At 47.4% G+C, this 18,737-nt stretch overlaps 1 protein-coding gene across 2 annotated transcripts; it reads left to right on the top strand.

Annotated features, from left to right (window-relative positions):
• The first annotated feature begins 107 nt into the window (after positions 1–107).
• WSB2 (WD repeat and SOCS box containing 2) lies at positions 108–18,694 on the top strand. Of its 2 annotated transcripts, XM_065889777.1 has the most exons (9): positions 108–120; positions 6,063–6,231; positions 11,704–11,948; positions 12,105–12,236; positions 15,187–15,287; positions 16,445–16,617; positions 17,314–17,424; positions 17,537–17,644; positions 18,262–18,694. In XM_065889777.1, exons 1-9 carry the CDS (start codon positions 108–110, stop codon positions 18,422–18,424), a joined length of 1,215 nt encoding a protein of 404 aa, XP_065745849.1. In that variant the 3' UTR covers positions 18,425–18,694. The 2 variants fall into 2 exon arrangements, with proteins under 2 accessions (XP_065745849.1, XP_065745847.1); XM_065889775.1 differs by lacking the exon at positions 108–120 and having other exon boundaries at positions 6,044–6,231.
• Positions 18,695–18,737: the final 43 nt, after the last annotated feature.

The raw sequence follows: 18,737 nt of genomic DNA, 5'->3' as shown, positions 1-18,737 counted from the left end.
CGGGGCCGGGGCCGGGGCGGGGGCGGGCGGCGCGGGGGCGGCATGAGGGCCGGCGGCCCGGGGGGCTGAGGCGCCCGCCGCCTGCCGCGGGGCCGCGCGCGTCCTCCATGGAGGCCGGAGGTGAGTGGGGCCGTGGCGCGCGTTCCCCGCCGGCGGGGCCGGGCCCGTTCCCGGGGGGGTGGGGCGCGGCCTCGACCGGGGCGGGGGATGGGGACGGCGGGGGCGCCGGACCTGGGCCGTCCGCGTCGGCCGGCGGCAGGGTGCGCCCCGGGCGACCAGCTTTGTTTCGCTTTCGCTGTCAGCAGCCGCCGCCCCGTCTCCCGCCGCCGACTGGACCCGGGGAGGACGGGCCTCTGCGCGGCGGGGATCCCCATCCCCGGGACAGTCGGGGGCGCCCGGGGCCCGACGCCTCCGCCCGGGTGGGACACGATGGGCGCCAGGCCCTCGGGCGGGGGGGGGGGTGATACCCGAGAGGGTGGGTGCCCAGGTGCTGCACTCGAGGTCTGGGTGGGAGTCCGCTCTGCTCCTTACAGGCTGTGTGATCGTGGACGAACCGCTTAACCCAAGTCTGTTTTGTAGTTGCAAAATGGGTTAATAATAGTATCTGCCTCAGCGGGTGGTTGGGAGCTTCCCACACTTGTCTGTGCGTGAAAATGGGGTCTGGAATCCCTATTGAAAAAACATATTCCAAGCCTCTCCCAATAGAGACTGATTTGTAGAGCCGAGCTGCCGATCCCTGGTGACATGGATGAGGGGACAAGTTTAGGATACACCGATGAGTGAGGTACTTGCCTCTCATTGTTAACAGCTGTCATCAGAAAACGGTGTGGAAGTCGGAGAATATTGGAAGCACTTGGAGGGTCAGCCCAAATTGACCATGCAGCCTCAGTGGGAATGGTGTGCTTGTTATGCAAAGGCCAAACCTCAAGACGTGTCCTTCAGGCTTCTTCTTTCCAACCACTTTGCCCCTAAACCCCACTAATAGAAATTTGGAGTGGGCTTGTGATTTATTCTGGGAGTCCCAACTCTTGAATATACTCCCATGCTTAAAGACGGTTTCCTGAGGGGAAATTTCTCAGAAGGGGTCAAGGCCTAGGCTCAGAATTTGTTCCAGAACCTCTTTGTATTCTTCCAGTGAAGGTCAAGCTTCATTCTGGTCTGGAGGATTCTGATTGTGGATGTTTTTGTGTTTCCCTGGTTTCTTTGATGGAGCAGGGATTGTGGGTGGGTGGGTTGAAATCAGGGTTTTCCCTGGGGTGGTGTAACTTTTTAATTTGGGAAATGACATTTGTTTGTTTGCTGGAGTAAGGCATTCAGTACCAGGTGTAGAGGTAGCTCTCTCTGCCTTCCCATCTAGATAAGGGCTTTCTCTTCGGTGAGTTTGTTACCCATAGAACTGTTGTTAAATGGCCCCTACTGTTTGTCTGAAATCTTATGTGAATCTTTTTATAGCTTCCGCTGTCTATTCCATTGACTCCTTTTAGTTTATATCTGAAAGTGATCTGGAGCTAGCCTCCCTTTTCAGCAGGAATCTGTTTCCAGTTCTGCATTTTTCCTAATGATTGACAACTGTGTTTTGGGGTGTGGGCTGAGCTGTTGAGAGCTGCCAAGCTACCGGTAAAAAAAAAAAAAGGCCAGAGTTTTATTCTTTTGAAACTGAATAAAGACCATTGTAATGGGACTAATTGTAATGGACAGCAGTAGATATCTTCAGAGTAGTGGTTAGAATGTATTTATTCATTCAAATATTTATTGAGTGTCTACTATGGGCCAGGCACTCTCTAGGCCAGCACCGGCCAATAGAAATATAACGCGAGCCACATATGCAATTTGAAATGTTCTAGTAGTTGTGTTTAAAAAAAAAAGTGAAACAGGAGAAAGTAATTTTAAAATTATATCTTTGTCAATCCCACATATCTAAAATATTATCATTATAACGTAATCATGAATAATTATTGAAAATTTTTAGATTTTTGCTTTTGTACTGTCTTTGAAGTAAAGTATGTATCATGTACCTAATGGCCCATCGTAATTGGGACTTGCCACGTTTCAGAAGGTCAGTAGCCACGTGTGGCTAGCAGTTACTGTATTGGACAGCACAGCCCAAAAGCAGTGAACAGTTCGGAAAGAGGGTGGGGAAGAGAGAAACAACAGTTACATAAAAAGAAGCAAGCAATCAAGAGAAGTTGTGTGAGCGATAGTTATAAAGAAAATTCAGTGGAGTGAAAAGAAAGTGATTGGGCCACTTTGGGTAGTGAGGCCAGGAAGGTCTCTGAGAAGGTGACACCAGCACTGAGGCCTGAAGGGTAGGCAGAGCAGCTGGGCGAGGATCTGGGGCCAGCCAGGCAGAGTTTTCTGAACGGATGGAACATCTCATGTAGAGATCTCAAGGCAGGACAAATCAACAAGCTTCCTGCCGGCTAGAGTCATTCATAGCTTCTCTCTCTCTGTGTTCAGGCAAATCTCCTTTCACAGAAGAGGCCCATGGTAAATGTCTTTCCACTCTGCCTGATTATCCAAACACATCCCAGTGTTTAATTAGAAAACTCAGATCCATAGGCCTTTTCAGCAAGAAGGGCCAGGGCAGGTACAATCCCAGATGAAGCTGGATCCTCTTGCCTCTGTTTTTTTTTTTTTTTTTTTTAAAGTTCTGCACTAATTATGGCTTTCTTTTCCAGCAGCCAAGTTTAGTTTGGGCCCAGCCTCCTCTTCAGAATCTCCGTAGTTCCTTCGTTTTTTTTCTTATTTTAGTCCTTGGATTCTTGAGCCTGAAATAGCAAGAGATTAAATCCCCAAATCACAGAAATAGAGTGTGAAATCTGGGTATGGCTTATGTTTAAGAAGCATTTCATGTAAAATGTTTGGCAAAGGCATCATAATAGTCTAAGGGGCTTCATTTCATTTATATTATAGAGAGATACCATGTATATTTATTCCACAAATATTTACTGAGTGCCTGCTCTCTGCCAGGAACTCTGCTAGGCACTGGGGATAAACATACAAGGTCCCTGCTCCGTCGGTGGCATTGATGTCCTAACTGGAGGGAGACGGATAATAATCATAATGGTGATTGTGCTGTAAAGAAAATAAAGTGAGGAGTTATGAAGGACATTGACTTGGGATCAGAGCAGGGCTCTCTAAGGAGTTGTCATTTGAGCCGAGACCTGGATGAAGAGAAGGTGCCAGGCATGCAGGCATTCCAGTCTAAGAGAATAGCTGGTGCAAAGGCCCTGAGGTCGGAACTAATTGAGCATAGTCGAGGGGTGAGAGAAGGCCAGTGTGCAGGACTTCTAGGGCAGGTGAGGATTTTATTCTAAGAGTGATCAAAACTGATCACTCTGAAAGGTGAGGAGAATGGGTGGTGGGGGCCAGAGGGGGAGCCAGGAGAGCAGTCTTCTAGCAGAGGGAGCTAGGAGTCTGCTTAGTGAGAGATGATGTTGCATATATGAGCCAATGTTGATGAGACGATGTTGCATAGGTTAGAATAGCAGCCGTGAGATGGAGGAAAGTTAGGTTTGGCAAGTCTTTTGGAAGCAGATGCAGTAGAACTAGTTAATGGGTTTGGTTTGGGAAGTAAAGAAAAGAGAGAAGTCAGGGGTGACCCCTTTTCATATTGTGTGGAGCCTCCATGGTGTCGAAAGGATGGATAACGTGCGTATTGTGGAGGAAGCGAACCAAGTGTGAATATTACCAGGGTGGAATGAAGTCAGGTGATGAAAATGTACCTCCAGATCAGTCAGTGTCATTTAATATTTGACTCCATCTGGCTTCTCAACCTCAGCACCACTGACATTTTGAGCAAAATAATTCTTCGTTGTAGGGGCTGCCCTGTGCACTGTAGGATGTTGAGCAGCATCCCTGGCCTCCACCCATTAGATGCCAGTAGCACCCCCTCTGGTTACGACAACCAAAATGTGTCCAGACATTGCCACATGTCCCTGGGGGGCAAAAGTGCCCCCGGCTGAGAACCACTGGACCCCATGAGGAGGCATTAACAGAATAGGGCTCTTTTACCTTAAGAAGATATCTAGAAATAATGGGAATAAACGCCACGGGGTTGCTGCGTAACACTGAGTCTTGTTTTGGATTTACAGTATAAAGTAACTTCTTACCATGCAGATATTCACATCCAGAGGACTGTGCTCAGATACACAAGTAATTGTGTAAGTGAAAGGATCGCCTGTGCAAACACAGATTTCTAGGAGGAATTACCTGGGCGTATACAAATGCCAATTTAGACAGATATGATATATTAAAACCTAGATTTAAGCATAGAACCTCAGGGAATTAATATTCTCTTTACAAAGGAAACTTCCTTAAATTTTCTTTAAATAACAAAGCCATAAAGGCTTAATATGATTTATTAAAATTCTATTTAAAGACAGAATTTTCAGCAATACATTTATTTCATGAAACAAGATATACCCATGTATTTTCCTATAATGCATGTCAGAAAAAAATATATATATACATATAAATATTATTTACATATATGCATGTTTACCGTCTGTTTCATTGAATCCAGGATATCATGGATTGTATTGCCAATATGTGTCACTGAAAAAAATACTGCCTATTTAACTATGAAAAGTCATCGCTTGACACATCCTGATTTTAACAAGGTCAAACTGAGAAGACTTATAAAGATGTGTCCTAAAATATATGAAATAGGGGCTGTTTAAATTAGTATCTATCTGGTAACAGCTATAAAAAGGTCAAAGTCTCAAAACTGCCAAAGTGGAACATACACATCAGACAGTGACCTCATTCAGGATGGAAGCCAGTTTTTATATTCGTATGTAACACAATCGTAGCGATAAAAAAATCAGTTCTGAAGGCCTTGAACTTACAAGCTTTGTCAGCCATTGAGAATCTTCCGCTGTAGGGGAGACTTGAACTGGGGACTGCCCTTCAGGTCGATGAAGAAGCACCATTCCAGCCCCCACCCTTCACAGGACGCTGTGCTAGCCTCCCCCCTCCGCGCCCCCCCCAACAAAAAAAAAGAAGGATTGAATCGGCTTGGTGTTTGAAGGCGGCTGCGTAAATTCCCAGCTGGGGGTGGCGTTGGGGCAGAGGGAAACTTGTCACTACAGGAGAGAAAGAAATAAGGAGAGTGGGACTTCCTTCCGCTTTGATAGTATGAGATCTGGGTATGCTTCTGGGTTGCTAATCTCAGTGGGATTCTCATAAGCAGAAAATGAGTCTAGGTGTGAACTCAGATGCGCTACTTGGGGCACGACAGGGAGGTGTGTGTGGCCGGCGTGTGGCGTGCAGGGAGACGACCGGAAAGGGAAGGCTGGGGCCAGTGGGGTGGGCTGGGCGGCCGGGTCTCAGCTGCCTTTATCTGGTAGGCAGGTGGGAGCTTTGGAATGTATTTGAAAGAACTGTCGAGATGGGATGTGCGTTTCAGCTTCAGCAGGGTCCCTGGGGGCAGGAGAAAACGCATCAGGAGAGTCTTGTAAAAGATCGGAGCAAGATGGGATGAAGGTTTAGGCCAGAACAGAGAGGAGATGGAAGTGGGAGGCCAGATCAAGAAGTCTGAGTGACAGGAAGCGGGGCCAGTGCTGAACATTTTAGCCTTGATGATGGGGAGGATGACGGGGAGTGAGAGGGAGCCTGTGAGTTTCAGATATTCCTTCTTTCACCTGTTTCCCAGTAGCAGGTTCTTTTGGAGAGACCTTAAGTGCATCTGAAGGCTTCCTGATCAGCACCGTCTGATCCTTGCCTGGCCTGTCTCCTTTCGTCCTCTTCGGGCTTTCATAGGAAAATGAGGCCTCCCTTCACTGGATTCACTCTTACAAAGGTTACTCTGAGTCATGGTTAACCAGAAGTCAGGAGTGCCAGCACTGAGTAACCCCAGTGGAATTCGGCCTGTGGCTACTGTTAGTGCCCCAGGTCATTTAAATGACAACTCCCTCCCAGAATCCGGACTGTCACTTTTTGCCATGGGGAGACCTCGGTGGCTTTCCAGTTTCTGAGTCAGCAAGGTGGTCAGGGGCCTGGTTCTGCCCTTACCCTCGAGGTGAGGGTGCCTGTTTGAAGCATGCTGTCTCCTGCCCCAGAGGAGCCACTGCTGCTGGCCGAACTCAAGCCCGGGCGCCCCCATCAGTTTGATTGGAAGTCAAGCTGTGAAACGTGGAGCGTTGCCTTCTCTCCGGATGGTTCCTGGTTCGCCTGGTCTCAAGGACACTGCATTGTCAAGCTGATCCCCTGGCCGCTGGAAGAGCAGTTGTAAGTTCTTTCACACCCAAGGGAGTGAGGGAGTCCTGGGGAACTGAGCGCTCTCCCAGATGGCTCCCTGCCCGAGAGCAGGAGAGGGAAGGTGGCCAAAACAGTTCAGGAATGGGATCAGTGAGGTTTCCAGGGTCCCACATTCTGTACCTGTGAAAATTAACTCCATTGAGATGTTAGCCCTGAGTTTCTTTCTTTTAACAGCTTTACTGAGATATAATTTACACGCCATACAGTTGGCCCATTTAAAGTGTGCAGCCAGAGGCCCAGCTGGGTAGTTAGGCTTGATTATTCGGCAGCTGCTGATGGGGATGACTCCCCCTGACCAACTAACTGTATTTTAAATTTCTCTAAATTACCTGAGTCCTTTGGAGGCAAATAAACTTGTCTTTCGCCAAAAAAATAAATAAAGTATACAGCCAAGTGACTTGAGAATATCCACAGAGTTGTGCAACCATCACCATGATCAGTCTGACAACATTTTTGTCACCCCAAAAAGAAACCCTCTAATCCCGCTCTGCTCTCCAGCCCTGAGCAGCCTCTAATCTACTTTCTGTCTTTATAGATTTGCCTACTCTAGACATTTCGTACAAATCGAATCATACACTGTGTAGTCAGTTGACTGGCTTCTTCCACTTACGATACTGTTTTCATGGTTATCCGTGTCGTAGCATGCTTCATTACTTCATTTCCCTTTACTGCCAAATAATGTTCCATCTTATGGAGGCACCACATTTTGTTTATAAGTTTATCCACTGGTGAACATTCAGGTGGTTTTCACTTTTTGGCTATTAGATAATGCTTCCGTGAACACTTACGTGAAGTTTTTGTGTGGATATATGTTTTTGTATATGTTTAACTGGTTGAGGAACTGTCAGACTGCTTTTCAAAGTGGTTCCAGCATTTTACAATCCCACCAGCAACGTTGGAGATTTCCAAATTTTCCACATCCTGACCAACACTTGTTATCGACTGTCTTTTTTTCTTTTTTTCTTTTTTTTTTTTTTTTTTGCGGGCACGGGCCTCTCACTGTTGTGGCCTCTCCCGCTGCGGAGCGCAGGCTCCGGACGCGCAGGCTCAGCGGCCATGGCTCATGGGCCTAGCCGCCCCGCGGCATGTGGGATCTTCCCGGACCGGGGCACGAACCCGTGTCCCCTGCATCGGCAGGCGGACTCTCAACCACTGTGCCACCAGGGAAGCCCTCGACTGTCTTTTTGATTATAGTATAGCCATCCTAGTGGGAGCAAAGTGGCATCTCATTGTGGTTTTGGTTTGCATTTCCTTGTTGGCTACTGATCTTGCCCACCTTTTCATGTGATTATTGGCCCTTTGCATGTCTTCTTTGGAGAAATGTCTATTCAGATCCTTGGTCCATTTTAAAATTGGCTAGTTGCCTTTTTTATTATCAACCAAGTTCAGTTCCTGATATTAACTAGCTTTTCTGTCTCTGGGCTGGAAAAGTCCCAGTATCTGAATGCTGTGAGCTCCCAGTCAGATGGCCCAGCATCAGTATTTTTTTCATTTGTCACAGGGCAACTCTATGTCTGTATTTATTTACTCAGCCAACCGTTGTTGTAGTCTTCCTTGCCTGACCCAGAGCCAGGGGCTGAGAATCCTGAAATAAATCAAACATGGCCCCTGCCCATGAGGGTCTCATTTGTTTTGCCTTAAGCATTTCTTACAAGTAGCACGTTAGATTTAAGTTTTTTATAAGTTCAGTCTGAAACTTGTTGCCTTGATGATAGGTAACGCTGATGAAAATTTGCTGAGATGGGTACTCTGCACGCTGCTGGGGTTGAGGAGTATAAATTTGTGCACTTGCTGGAAGGAAGGCCATTTCGAGGACCTTAAAACTGCTCTTCCTGCGATTAGGAATCTCAGAAATGGGGTCATCTATTTATTTATTTATTTAAAAACTTTTATTGGAGTACAGTTGATTTACAATGTTGTTACTTTCTGCTGTACAGCAAAATGAATCAATTATACATATACATATATCCACTCTCTTTTAGATTCTTTTCCCACATAGGTCATTACAGAATATTGAGTAGAGTTCCCTGTGCTATACAGTAGGTCCTTATTAGTTATCTATTTTATATACAGTAGTGTGTATATGTCGATCGCAATCTCCCAGTTTATTCCTCCCGCCACTTCCCCCCGGTAACCATAAGATTGTGTTCTACATCTGTGACTCTATTTCTGTTTTGTAGATAAGTTCATTTGTACCATTTTTTTATAGTCCACATATAAGTGATATCACATGATATTTGTCTTTCACTGTCTGACTTCATCTAGTATGACAATCTCTAGGTCCATCCATGTTGCTGCAAATGGGAGGTCATCCATTTACATACACTGATTTTCAACATGAAATTAATCATATGGTAGTTAAAAATCAGAAATAGCTTAAAATCTGGTGATGAGAGAACGCTTAAGGAAATTTGGGCATTGCTGTATATTTCTGTAGCCATCAAAGATTGTTGTGTGTGTTTTTGTTTTTTTTAATCACAATTTTCAGTTCCTTCTATACTCAGTTTAATGGTAATGCCAAGATCATTATTTATTGGTTCCCCCAGTCTAAATACAAGGGACTCAACTTCATATCCAGACTTAAATCTGATATAGATTTATAGTCTGAAAAAGTATTTTTTAAAAAGCATAAAGTGGGAAATCTGTTACTTCCTTGAAAATCACTCTTGTATTCAAATATATATATTACTATACATAAATATATCTTTCCAATATTAGAGAAAATGTAAATTTGAGCATTAACCCTTTATGTGTATCTTTTGTTTAATATAATGAGGGAAATACTGTTTAATATGTTAAATGAGCAGTTACTTGTTTTAGGGAAAAATCACACATTTTGAAGAATAATAACTTGAGGAAATGCTTACAGTACAAGGCTTACTGAAAAAAGCAAGCTATGAAACTGTATTTGCAGTATGATCCCAAATTTGTTTTTGAATAACATGTGAATGTACACATAAATTAAAAATTCATCGTACAGTGTTTACTGTGGTTAGAGTGGTATTAGGATCTGGGTAATTTTTATAATTTTCTCATTTCCAAAATTTCCCCATGTTTCACTATTAATTTTATAATTTAAAATAATTGTTATTTTGAAAGTCCTTTAAAAGGGGAAATCTGGGGCCTTTATATTCTTGTTAGGGTTGTTATACATTTAAAAAATCATATAATTTAGCGCTTTTGATATTGAGCAAATAATTGATAATAACTAGATAAATGTACTACTACTTTTAGAAATAAAATTTTCTGAAGATTCAGTTTTGGTGACGTTAAATTCTCCTAATGACTGTCCCTGGCCCCGAGCGGCCCCCTCCCACAGTCGCGTCTGCCACCTCCCATGTAGCTCATCCCTTGAATTCATTGCAGACTCTGAAGTCCAGGGCATGTGCTGAACACTAGGCTAGGACACCCAAGACTTGACTACTAGTTCCCGTTCTGCCCCCAATTTTGTGACCCCAGGAAAGTTATCTCTACCCCTAACATGTTAAATTTATGATAGTAAAATGAATTACTATGCCAATGTGCCTTAATTCCTTTGGAATAAAGTAGCTACAGATGTATCCCTTAATTCAAATACAGAAATCAGGATTTTATATAAAAAAAAAAGGTAACTTTGGAGGTTCTGAGCTGGCCTACAGAGCTCTCCCCATAGCTTGCCTTTTCTGTGCTTCTCCCCTGGATGGCCAACTAAGGCCCCCGAGTCAGGGCTGGGCAGGTCTTCGAAGTGTATGTGTTGGCCTGGCTGGGGCCGGATGTGGATTGGGTGGGCTTCATTGAAAAGACATTCAGTGTCACATTTCAGATGTTCTGTCAGAACGACACATTTTCAGACCACATTTGGCCATTTAGACCAGGGGTCGGCACACTTTTTCTATAAAGGCCCAGATAGTAAATATTTCTGGCTTTGGGGGCCGTATGTCTCTGTCAAGACAAGTCAGCTCTGCTGCTCGAGCGTGAACACGTCCCTAGGCGAGAGGTGGGCAGACGAGCCTGGTGGAGGTGGGAGACGGCTTCACGTACAGAACAGACTGCCATCCCGGGCACACTCCCGCAGCCTCTGCTTTAGAATGACAGACTTTCAGAGTCGAAGGAGCCCACGTTTGCCACAGTGTCTCCCTTCTAGTTCTGTAGTGAGCTTGCTTAAAATTCTTTAATATATTTCGATGATGCGATTGGCAAAAATATGACTTACTTAAGTTTTCGGGAATAGATGTAATACAGAAAGAGGTTCAGCTGCATGTATGTTGGCTATAGGATTTTTCATGGAAATGAGTCCCAGCTTTATCATCACTCTTTCCCCCAGTTCGATAAACCACGGAGTGTGGCCATGTAGCAAAGCAGGACTGAATACTTACAGTGATAAAAGTGTACTACAGATAAGGGTTCTGCGTTTGCGGGCCGAACCCCAGGACTGTTGAATTGCTTATGCCTTTGAGACATTGTCTGCGAGGCAGAGTGATGGGCAGGGCCCTGTTTCTTAGGGACGGAGTCTTATTTAGCTTGTCTGGGCCTGTGTTTCAGCATAAGTTGAAGGTAAAAGGAAAGGCTTGGGCCACGAGATCTTTGAGGTCAGCGTGCCCCTGAACAGCTCTGTGAGTTCTTCCCTTCACTGCCCTGCTGGTTGGTTCCTGGACTGGATGTGCCATCAGAGAAGTAAATGAAAGAGCCTCATTCATTGATTGGAGCAAAGCAAGTGAAGGTGGAAATCGGCATGTACCAAGCAAACTGTTGGCCCGAAAATTGGGTTTATTTTCCTGCTCCTTGGGGACTTTCTAAGCTAGAGATAAGGGGGGTATGAGGCAGAAGAGTGGCACATGGTTATTCAGGCTCTAAGTTCTGTCCTAGTTCCAAACCTACAGCATGCTTTCTTTCTCATGAGGAACATGGAGTGCATCTTTCCTTCCACGCACCAAAACCCAGGAGAACTTTCTGAAGAAGCAAATGGCTCCCTGGAGCATCTGTGATCTAGTTATCCCACAAGGCAGGTCGCCCCACTGCAGGACTGTCACAGATGGGATGAGCCACAGCCAGTGAAGTCTCTGTTACACGAATTCTAAAAAAAAAAACAAGGGCTTCCCTGGTGGCGCAGTGGTTGAGGGTCCGCCTGCCGATGCAGGGGACGCGGGTTCGTGCCCCAGTCCGGGAAGATCCCACATGCCGCGGAGCGGCTGGGCCCATGAGCCATGGCCGCTGAGCCTGCGCGTCCGGAGCCTGTGCTCCGCAACGGGAGAGGCCACAATAGGCCCGCGTACCACAAAAAATAAAAAAAAAAATAAAAAAAAAAAAAAATAAATAAAAAAAAAAACAAGAAGAAAGGTCGTATTAGAATTCACTGAAGGCCTATTTGTTTCTAGGATTTCAAAGGCCTAGGTACCCCAGAATGAAAAGTCGATTGACTTGGTGGCAATTTCAGACTCATTAAGAACTCTCTGCTTTTCCCAGCATCCCTAAAGGGTTCGAAGCCAAAAGCCGAAGCAGCAAAAATGATACAAAAGGGCGAGGCAGCCCAAAGGAGAAGACGCTGGACTGTGGGCAGATTGTCTGGGGCTTGGCCTTCAGCCCGTGGCCTTCTCCACCCAGCAGGAAGCTCTGGGCACGCCACCATCCCCAGGTGCCAGACGTCTCTTGCCTGATCCTTGCTACAGGGCTCAACGATGGGCAGATCAAGATTTGGGAGGTACAGACAGGTAGGTCATTTCTGGCTGGGATCAGGCCCCAGGGGGCTCTCGTGCACATTCCGATCAGGGACCAGAGGGGCCGCCAGTTGGCTGAGGGGTGTGGCTGTGACCTGTAGGCCAGAGCTGCCTCTCCCCCTGATCGAGTGCCCCTCTCTCTCACGCTAGGGCTCCTGCTTTTGAATCTGTCTGGCCACCAAGACGTCGTGAGAGATCTGAGCTTCACACCCAGTGGCAGTTTGATTTTGGTTTCTGCATCCCGAGATAAGACTCTTCGCATCTGGGACCTGAATAAACATGGTATGGAGGTGACGGAATGACTTGGCAACCCCAAAATACTGTATTTGCCCCTCTTTCTACTTGACCAGTGTCATTTTATCCAGAACAGTGTTTCTCAACCTTTTTTTCTGTTATTGCCTCCTGAGGAGACTTTTTAGACATGTTTTTCCTAGTCACCCCCCCAGCCCCCTCACCACCTGGGAGATTTTCATGCCAAAAATACATTGAATATCTCTTCAGGTACTGGATGTGTATCTGTGCTTTGTACATTAAAAAGGTCAGATTTTTCTGGCCATCAAGAACCAGTTTTCACCCCTCTCGAAAATACATGGTGTAGAATAGGTTTTCTCAGCTGTGGCGCTCTTGCCATACTGGGCTGGGTAATTCTTTGTTACGGACCTTCCTGTGCATTCTGGTGTGGAGCAGCATCCTTGCCTTCTTAACCCGTGAGATGCCAGTAGCACCTTCTCTAGTTGTGATAACCAAAAATGTCTCCAGACAGAGCCCAGTGTCAACATAAAGGCCACAGCCTCCCCGGGTTGAGAACCACTGATCTGGAAGAAGTCATCCATGTTGGGTACTTCCTGTTAGAAGTAAAGTTTCTTTGTACAGTGGAAGCTAGGTCTACGAGAATCCTCTCAGGCTGGGGTGGGGAGGGGGGCGGTCAGCCCTAGTGCAGTTCTGCTCTAAGCAGGACTGTATCCCGGAGCAGCCCGACGGAGAATTCCATACATCTCTGGTGTTTCTCCTCAGCTGGGAGGGTGACACAGGGAAGGGGAATTGGTTGCCGGGCCATTTCTCCCTCACAGGCATGGAGGGAGGTGGAAGGAGGAAATGGGGACGTGGGCGGTTCATGAAGAGCACCCTCGTCCCTGATGATGCAGAGTCCGAGCGGTGACTGTGCAGCTCTCCACACCACGAGAGGGGCCCCGTCCCTGCCCTCTCAGAAACGAGCCTGATAACTTGTCAGGCAACTAAGGAGGTGCTTGTGGTGTCCTCATCTGAAGGCATCGAGTCACGCAACGCGCCCTGGGTCCCGTCTGCCCGATGCTGTGGAGCTTGTGGCTGTGTGGTCTGAGGTGGGCCTGCTGACTGGGAGGGTGCTCAGACGCAGTGCCTTTTTTTTTTTTTTTTTTTTTGGCAGTACGCGGGCCTCTCACTGCTGTGGCCTCTCCCGTTGCGGAGCACAGGCTCCGGACGCGCAGGCTCAGCGGCCATGGCTCACGGGCCCAGCCGCTCTGCAGCATGTGGGATCTTCCCGGACCGGGGCACGAACCCGTGTCCCCTGCATCGGCAGGTGGACTCCCAACCACTGCGCCACCAGGGAAGCCCCGCAGCGCCTTTTTTAATGAGTGTCGCAGGCACCTTGCCACCATCTGAGGCAGGGAGGGAGGACTCGCTGAAGGGGCTGAGAGTGGGCAGAATGGACTAGGCCAGTTACTAGGGCTTTTCAAGGAGAGGAGGGGACTAAAGTAGTGTCCCCAGGCACGGAGCCCTGCCCTCCCACCCTGCCTTGATTTATTCACTCACACCTACCCCGGGGGAGCAGGTACGCTTCTTACTTGAGAGCTGAAGAAACCATGACTGACTTCCATAAAATTTATTTCTGTATACCCACACATACACATGAATTCTTAAATGCATATGTATGACCATATACATTCTTCCCCCCTTTTTGGGGGCTTCTCCCCCCAAACTTTCTCATCCTCCCCTCCTTTGCGTTCCTCCATAATCCCCCTGCAGTCCTGTCACCCATGCTAAATAAGACCCTTCCATATTGCCTTCCATATTTTTCTCTATACTTGCGTAATCCGATTCAGACACTCGCTTTTTAAAAATGATTAATTTATTTATTTCTAGCTGTGTCGGGTCTTCCTTGCTGCGCGCGGGCTTTCTCTGGCTGCGGGGAGCGGGGGCTGCTCGCTACTCTCCGTTGCTGTGCGCAGCCTTCTTATCGCAGTGGCGTCTCTTGTGGAGCACGGGCTCTAGGCGCGCTGGCACGTGGGCTCAGCGGTTGTGGCTCGCAGGCTCGGTAGTTGTGGCGCACGGGCTTAGTTGCTCCGTGGCGTGTGGGATCTTCCTGGACCAGGGCTCGAACCCGTGTCCCCTGCATGGGCAGGCAGATTCTTAACCACTGTGCCACCAGGGAAGTCCCAGACACTCACTTTTACATTTATGGATTTGGGGGTCATTGTTTCACAAAAATGGAATCATATTCTTCACATTTTTTCTGCATTTTTCTTTTTTATTAGACAGTACTCCATGGAAAATCTAGTTCCTTAATTTCATCTGACTTTAACAGGTGGAATACTACCCTTTATTCATCCATTCCTCTGTTGATGGGCATTTAGCTTTTTCCCAGATGGAGATCTGAAGAGATGACGTGAGTGACCTAGGGTTATGCGCTGAGTAAACAGTGGAGCCAGGATTCCAGGCTGAGTTTACCCGCCTCCAGAGCATGTGGCCCTAATTATGGGGCACCACTGCTCATCCCGACATCCTGGCGAGGGTGGGAGCGGGGTGAGAGTGGGATCCTTGTGGCCAGGGGGAAACCATTACAGAGCGTAAATGACAGAGAAGTGAAGGTAGACACTTTCAAATTTGGAAGGATGCTTCAGAGTAACTGAGGTGGTTGGGGGACCTGACAAGAATGTTCTCTGTTATCAAAGGAATGTATCAAACCTGATCTGTGGACAGCCTTTGTCCCACTGACCTTGTGGATTTTGGTGAAACAGTAGGTAATGATTTCCCTTGGGCATTATAACGTCATGTTAATAGATTTCAGGCATTTAAATGATAAATCCTGTCATATTTCTTTCTCTGCATTAAAAAAGGGGCCCGTGGGCTCAGCTGCTAGAGAACCGCTGGATATCGTGGGTGGGGCTGGGGGGAGGCACCACTGCCGGTTCTTCAGGCTTCCTGCTCTGCGGTTTTGGGAGTCGGCTCACCGTGTGCTCCATTTCGCTGACAGGTAAACAGATTCAGGTGTTATCGGGCCACCTGCAGTGGGTTTACTGCTGCTCCATCTCGCCAGACTGCAGCATGCTGTGTTCTGCAGCTGGGGAGAAGTCGGTGAGTCTCAAACTTGGGGTGCCCTTTGCTCTGTTGCTTCAGTTCAGGGAAGCGACCTCATGCGTGAGAGGGTAAGTGAGCCAGCGTCCTTGAAAGCCGCCTGCAAATCAGCCCCAGCGGGAGGCACGCTGCCGGGCTGAGGCCCCTCCTTTTCTGATTTGCACTTTGACACAAACCAAACGGGAGGAGGTGTTTGGAAGCAGGTCGCTCCCATCATGTCGTGGGAGGGCTGTTTGCCTTCACAAGATGGGAAAGCCATGTTTCTTAAATTTCTTTCCCTGTTGGAGTCTATGATTTTAAAAGTTGCAACCCACATGTGGATTCAGATTTCCTTTGAACCATCTAATTTGAATCCACCTAATTAGGATTTCCATTCAAATCATAAAATGTACAGTAACTCGTTGAACTCTGTCCTGAAATCCTGTCTATTGTAACAAAAGTACTAGAAACCCAGGAACAGTTTGGGAACCGATTGTTTTGAGTTTTACATCTGCATTGAGCTGTTGTTTGCTGTGACCGACTTGGGAAAGTTAAGAGTTCACTATTTGGTACAGCTCAGGTGGTTAATCATTGATTTGAGGTTTGGAACTATGTGAAAGTGAGAGTTTTCTTAAAGGAAAAAAAAGAAAATACTTCTTTTAATGATTCTCAGAAAGGTTTCAAGTAAGGAGCTAGGTCAGACCTACAGCCGTGGGGCAGATTTCTGTGGTCCTGTAAACCAGAGGCGGGTGTCAGATGGCTCTGTTGGGTGACCAGGAATTCACCTCTGATCCCTAATTTTGGTTTCAAGTGAAAGGACAAGGTAGCCCTTGGCTTAGGTCTTCAGCATGCATTGCCCTATTTGCTAAGAGCGCTCAGAAGCAGGACCCAGAAGCTTCCCCGGAGGCATGCTGGCTGCTGTCTTCCTGAGGTCGGTTGGTTGATTCTCCCCTAAAGTAAGCTCCTTGAGCATGTCTGTTGGTTCTGTGCCTCAAGAATTCAGACCTGTCACTTTATTTAGGCCAGTATGACACGTTCTAGAAGAAACATAGAAAAGGGGCTGGGGCACTTAGCTTCCCCTGGCTGTGCGGCCTGGAGAGGCAGGGCTGTGCCTTCTCCTCACTGTTCACGTCTTGAGCACTGTTTCCGCCCTGACCAGGCACCTGTTCTTCCCACAGGTCTTCCTGTGGAGCATGCGGTCCTACACATTAATCCGGAAGCTGGAGGGCCACCAGAGCAGCGTGGTCTCTTGCGACTTCTCCCCTGACTCTGCCTTGCTCGTCACGGCTTCTTACGATACCAATGTGATCATGTGGGACCCCTACACTGGCGAGCGGCTGCGGTCACTCCAGTAAGGGCTGCCTCCCCGCTTCCGCTTCCCGGTGGGGTGTTCGATGGGAAGCCTGTCTTGGTCCAGGACACAGTGTGTTCGTGCTTATTCTGAGGCACTGGTGTGCAGCAGTGTTTCATTGTCAATTCTCAAATTAGCCCCGAGTGCCTTCAAGTCTCCGGCTATCGGAGGCTCTCTGTACTGCTTTGGATTCAGCATTATGAAACCTCACAGTGACTCTTTCTTTCCACTTACTAATAACTGTAGTAACAGTTCAGAATGATCCTCTTATTGAAACTGTTATTTCCAAAGTGAATTTTCATGTTCTCACCAGCTTGGTCTACTTTTCCCCTTTGTTGTTTTCTGAAGCAAATAATAAGTAGTCCTATAATTATCATGTATCTTAGCCTAAAAAAGACTTTCAGTTTGTACTGTGGCATCAAAGCGAGGGCTGACCTACTTTGCATAAGGAAATTAGCACAGGGAATATTAGTAATCCTTCAGCCCCCTCCGCGAGACACCGGAGCTGTATGAAATGCACTTGTTTCCGGTCGTCTTTTCCAGTCTGCAAATCCCCAGGTTTTCCACATGGGGTACGAGACATGTCTGGAACCTTTTTGTGGCCACGGCACTTTGGCCTCCTGCCTGGGGATGCAAGGCGGAGGGCGGAGGGCAGCCATCACTCCAGGCCCACCTACTGTCCTGTGTCCTCCTCAGCCACACCCAGCTCAACCCCCCCGTGGATGACAGCGATGTCCACATCAGCTCCCTGAGATCTGTGTGCTTCTCCCCCGAAGGCTTGTACCTCGCCACGGTAGCGGATGACAGGTAACGAAGAGAAACCTCTTTCCGCGGCCTCAGAGCAAGTGTTGGAGAGGGCTTGTAGCGTCACCCGTGGGGTCTGGCCCCAGGTCTGCTGACTCGTCCCTCTCTCCTCCAGGCTCCTCAGGATCTGGGCCCTGGAACTGAGGACTCCAGTTGCCTTCGCTCCTATGACCAATGGCCTCTGCTGCACGTTTTTCCCACATGGCGGACTTATCGCCACGGGGTATGTATCTGCTAGCCGAGCAGATGGGTAACGATTTCTGCTGAGTATTCCATGTAGCTTTCTAAGCAAAGAAAGCATCTAGAATTCTCTTGCCTGTGAGGAGGGCTTTAAGGAAATCTGAGATTACGTAAAATTCTGGTATTCTCTTCTGCTAACAGAGTTTATCATTTACCCTTAATATTTAGCCTAAATGTCAACGTGAAAGATCTACAGTTCATGCTATTAACAGGCCAAGTCTGCAAGGAAGCAGAAATCAAGATGAGGCAGCATTTATAGGGGAAACCATGTAGGGCAGAGACCACCTTACAGGGAACATCTGTAATTCAACAGGTGGCACTCTTCCCTGTTACATTTGAACCCACAGTATGATTTATAAAGGGCTGTACTGACAGAGACGGCACTTTGGAACCAGAGGTGTCTTGAGTTCTCCTGCTGCCCTCAGCAGCCTTAATTACTCAGCACCACAGCCTTCATATCTATTTCCAAGGTCCAGGTTGCGTTTCACTCTCTAGAGTCTCCTGCCAGTGCAAGTGAGAGTAGAAACATTGATATCTGTCCCAGTGAAAACATACGTTTCCAAGGTCTGCCGTAACGCACTGGTTTCCGTCTCATTTCAGGACAAGGGATGGCCACGTCCAGTTCTGGACGGCTCCTCGGGTCCTGTCATCACTGAAGCACTTATGCCGGAAAGCCCTGCGAAGTTTCCTAACAACGTACCAAGTGCTAGCGCTGCCAATCCCTAAGAAAATGAAAGAGTTCCTCACATACAGAACTTTTTAAGCCAGTCTCCATAGTCTTACTTGTTTCCTCTGTAGCAGGATAAATCTTCCTGACAAGTAGCTGGAGCAATGGGCCAAACATCTGGTCTTGGATTGAAATAGAATCTCTCTTTGGGATTGTGAACAGAATGTAGCAAAACCAGATTCCAGTGGCCTCGCCAGGGGTCTCTTCCCCATGAGGTGTGAGGGTCAGTCGTAGAAGAGGGGTTCCACTTCTGCAGTGACGGAGCCTGACCTTAACCTTCAGTCCACTTAATGGACAGCAGTGCTGGACCCTCTCTGGTCATTTTGATTCCAAGAAGTTTCCACTCCCT

This window comes from Phocoena phocoena, chromosome 13, assembly GCF_963924675.1.
Source record: "Phocoena phocoena chromosome 13, mPhoPho1.1, whole genome shotgun sequence".
Classification (NCBI taxonomy): domain Eukaryota; kingdom Metazoa; phylum Chordata; class Mammalia; order Artiodactyla; family Phocoenidae; genus Phocoena; species Phocoena phocoena.
Note: the sequence above shows the minus strand (reverse complement) of the source record. Positions and strands in the feature narration are given on the sequence as shown.

Coding starts and splice junctions, on each gene's coding strand:
- WSB2 (XM_065889775.1), top strand. CDS start 6,044: ATGCTGTCTCCTGCCCCAGAGGAGCCACTGCTGCTGGCCGAACTCAAG. Junction 6,232..11,703: donor TGGCCGCTGGAAGAGCAGTT/GTAAGTTCTTTC, acceptor TGCTTTTCCCAG/CATCCCTAAAGGGTTCGAAG. Junction 11,949..12,104: donor GATTTGGGAGGTACAGACAG/GTAGGTCATTTC, acceptor CTCTCACGCTAG/GGCTCCTGCTTTTGAATCTG.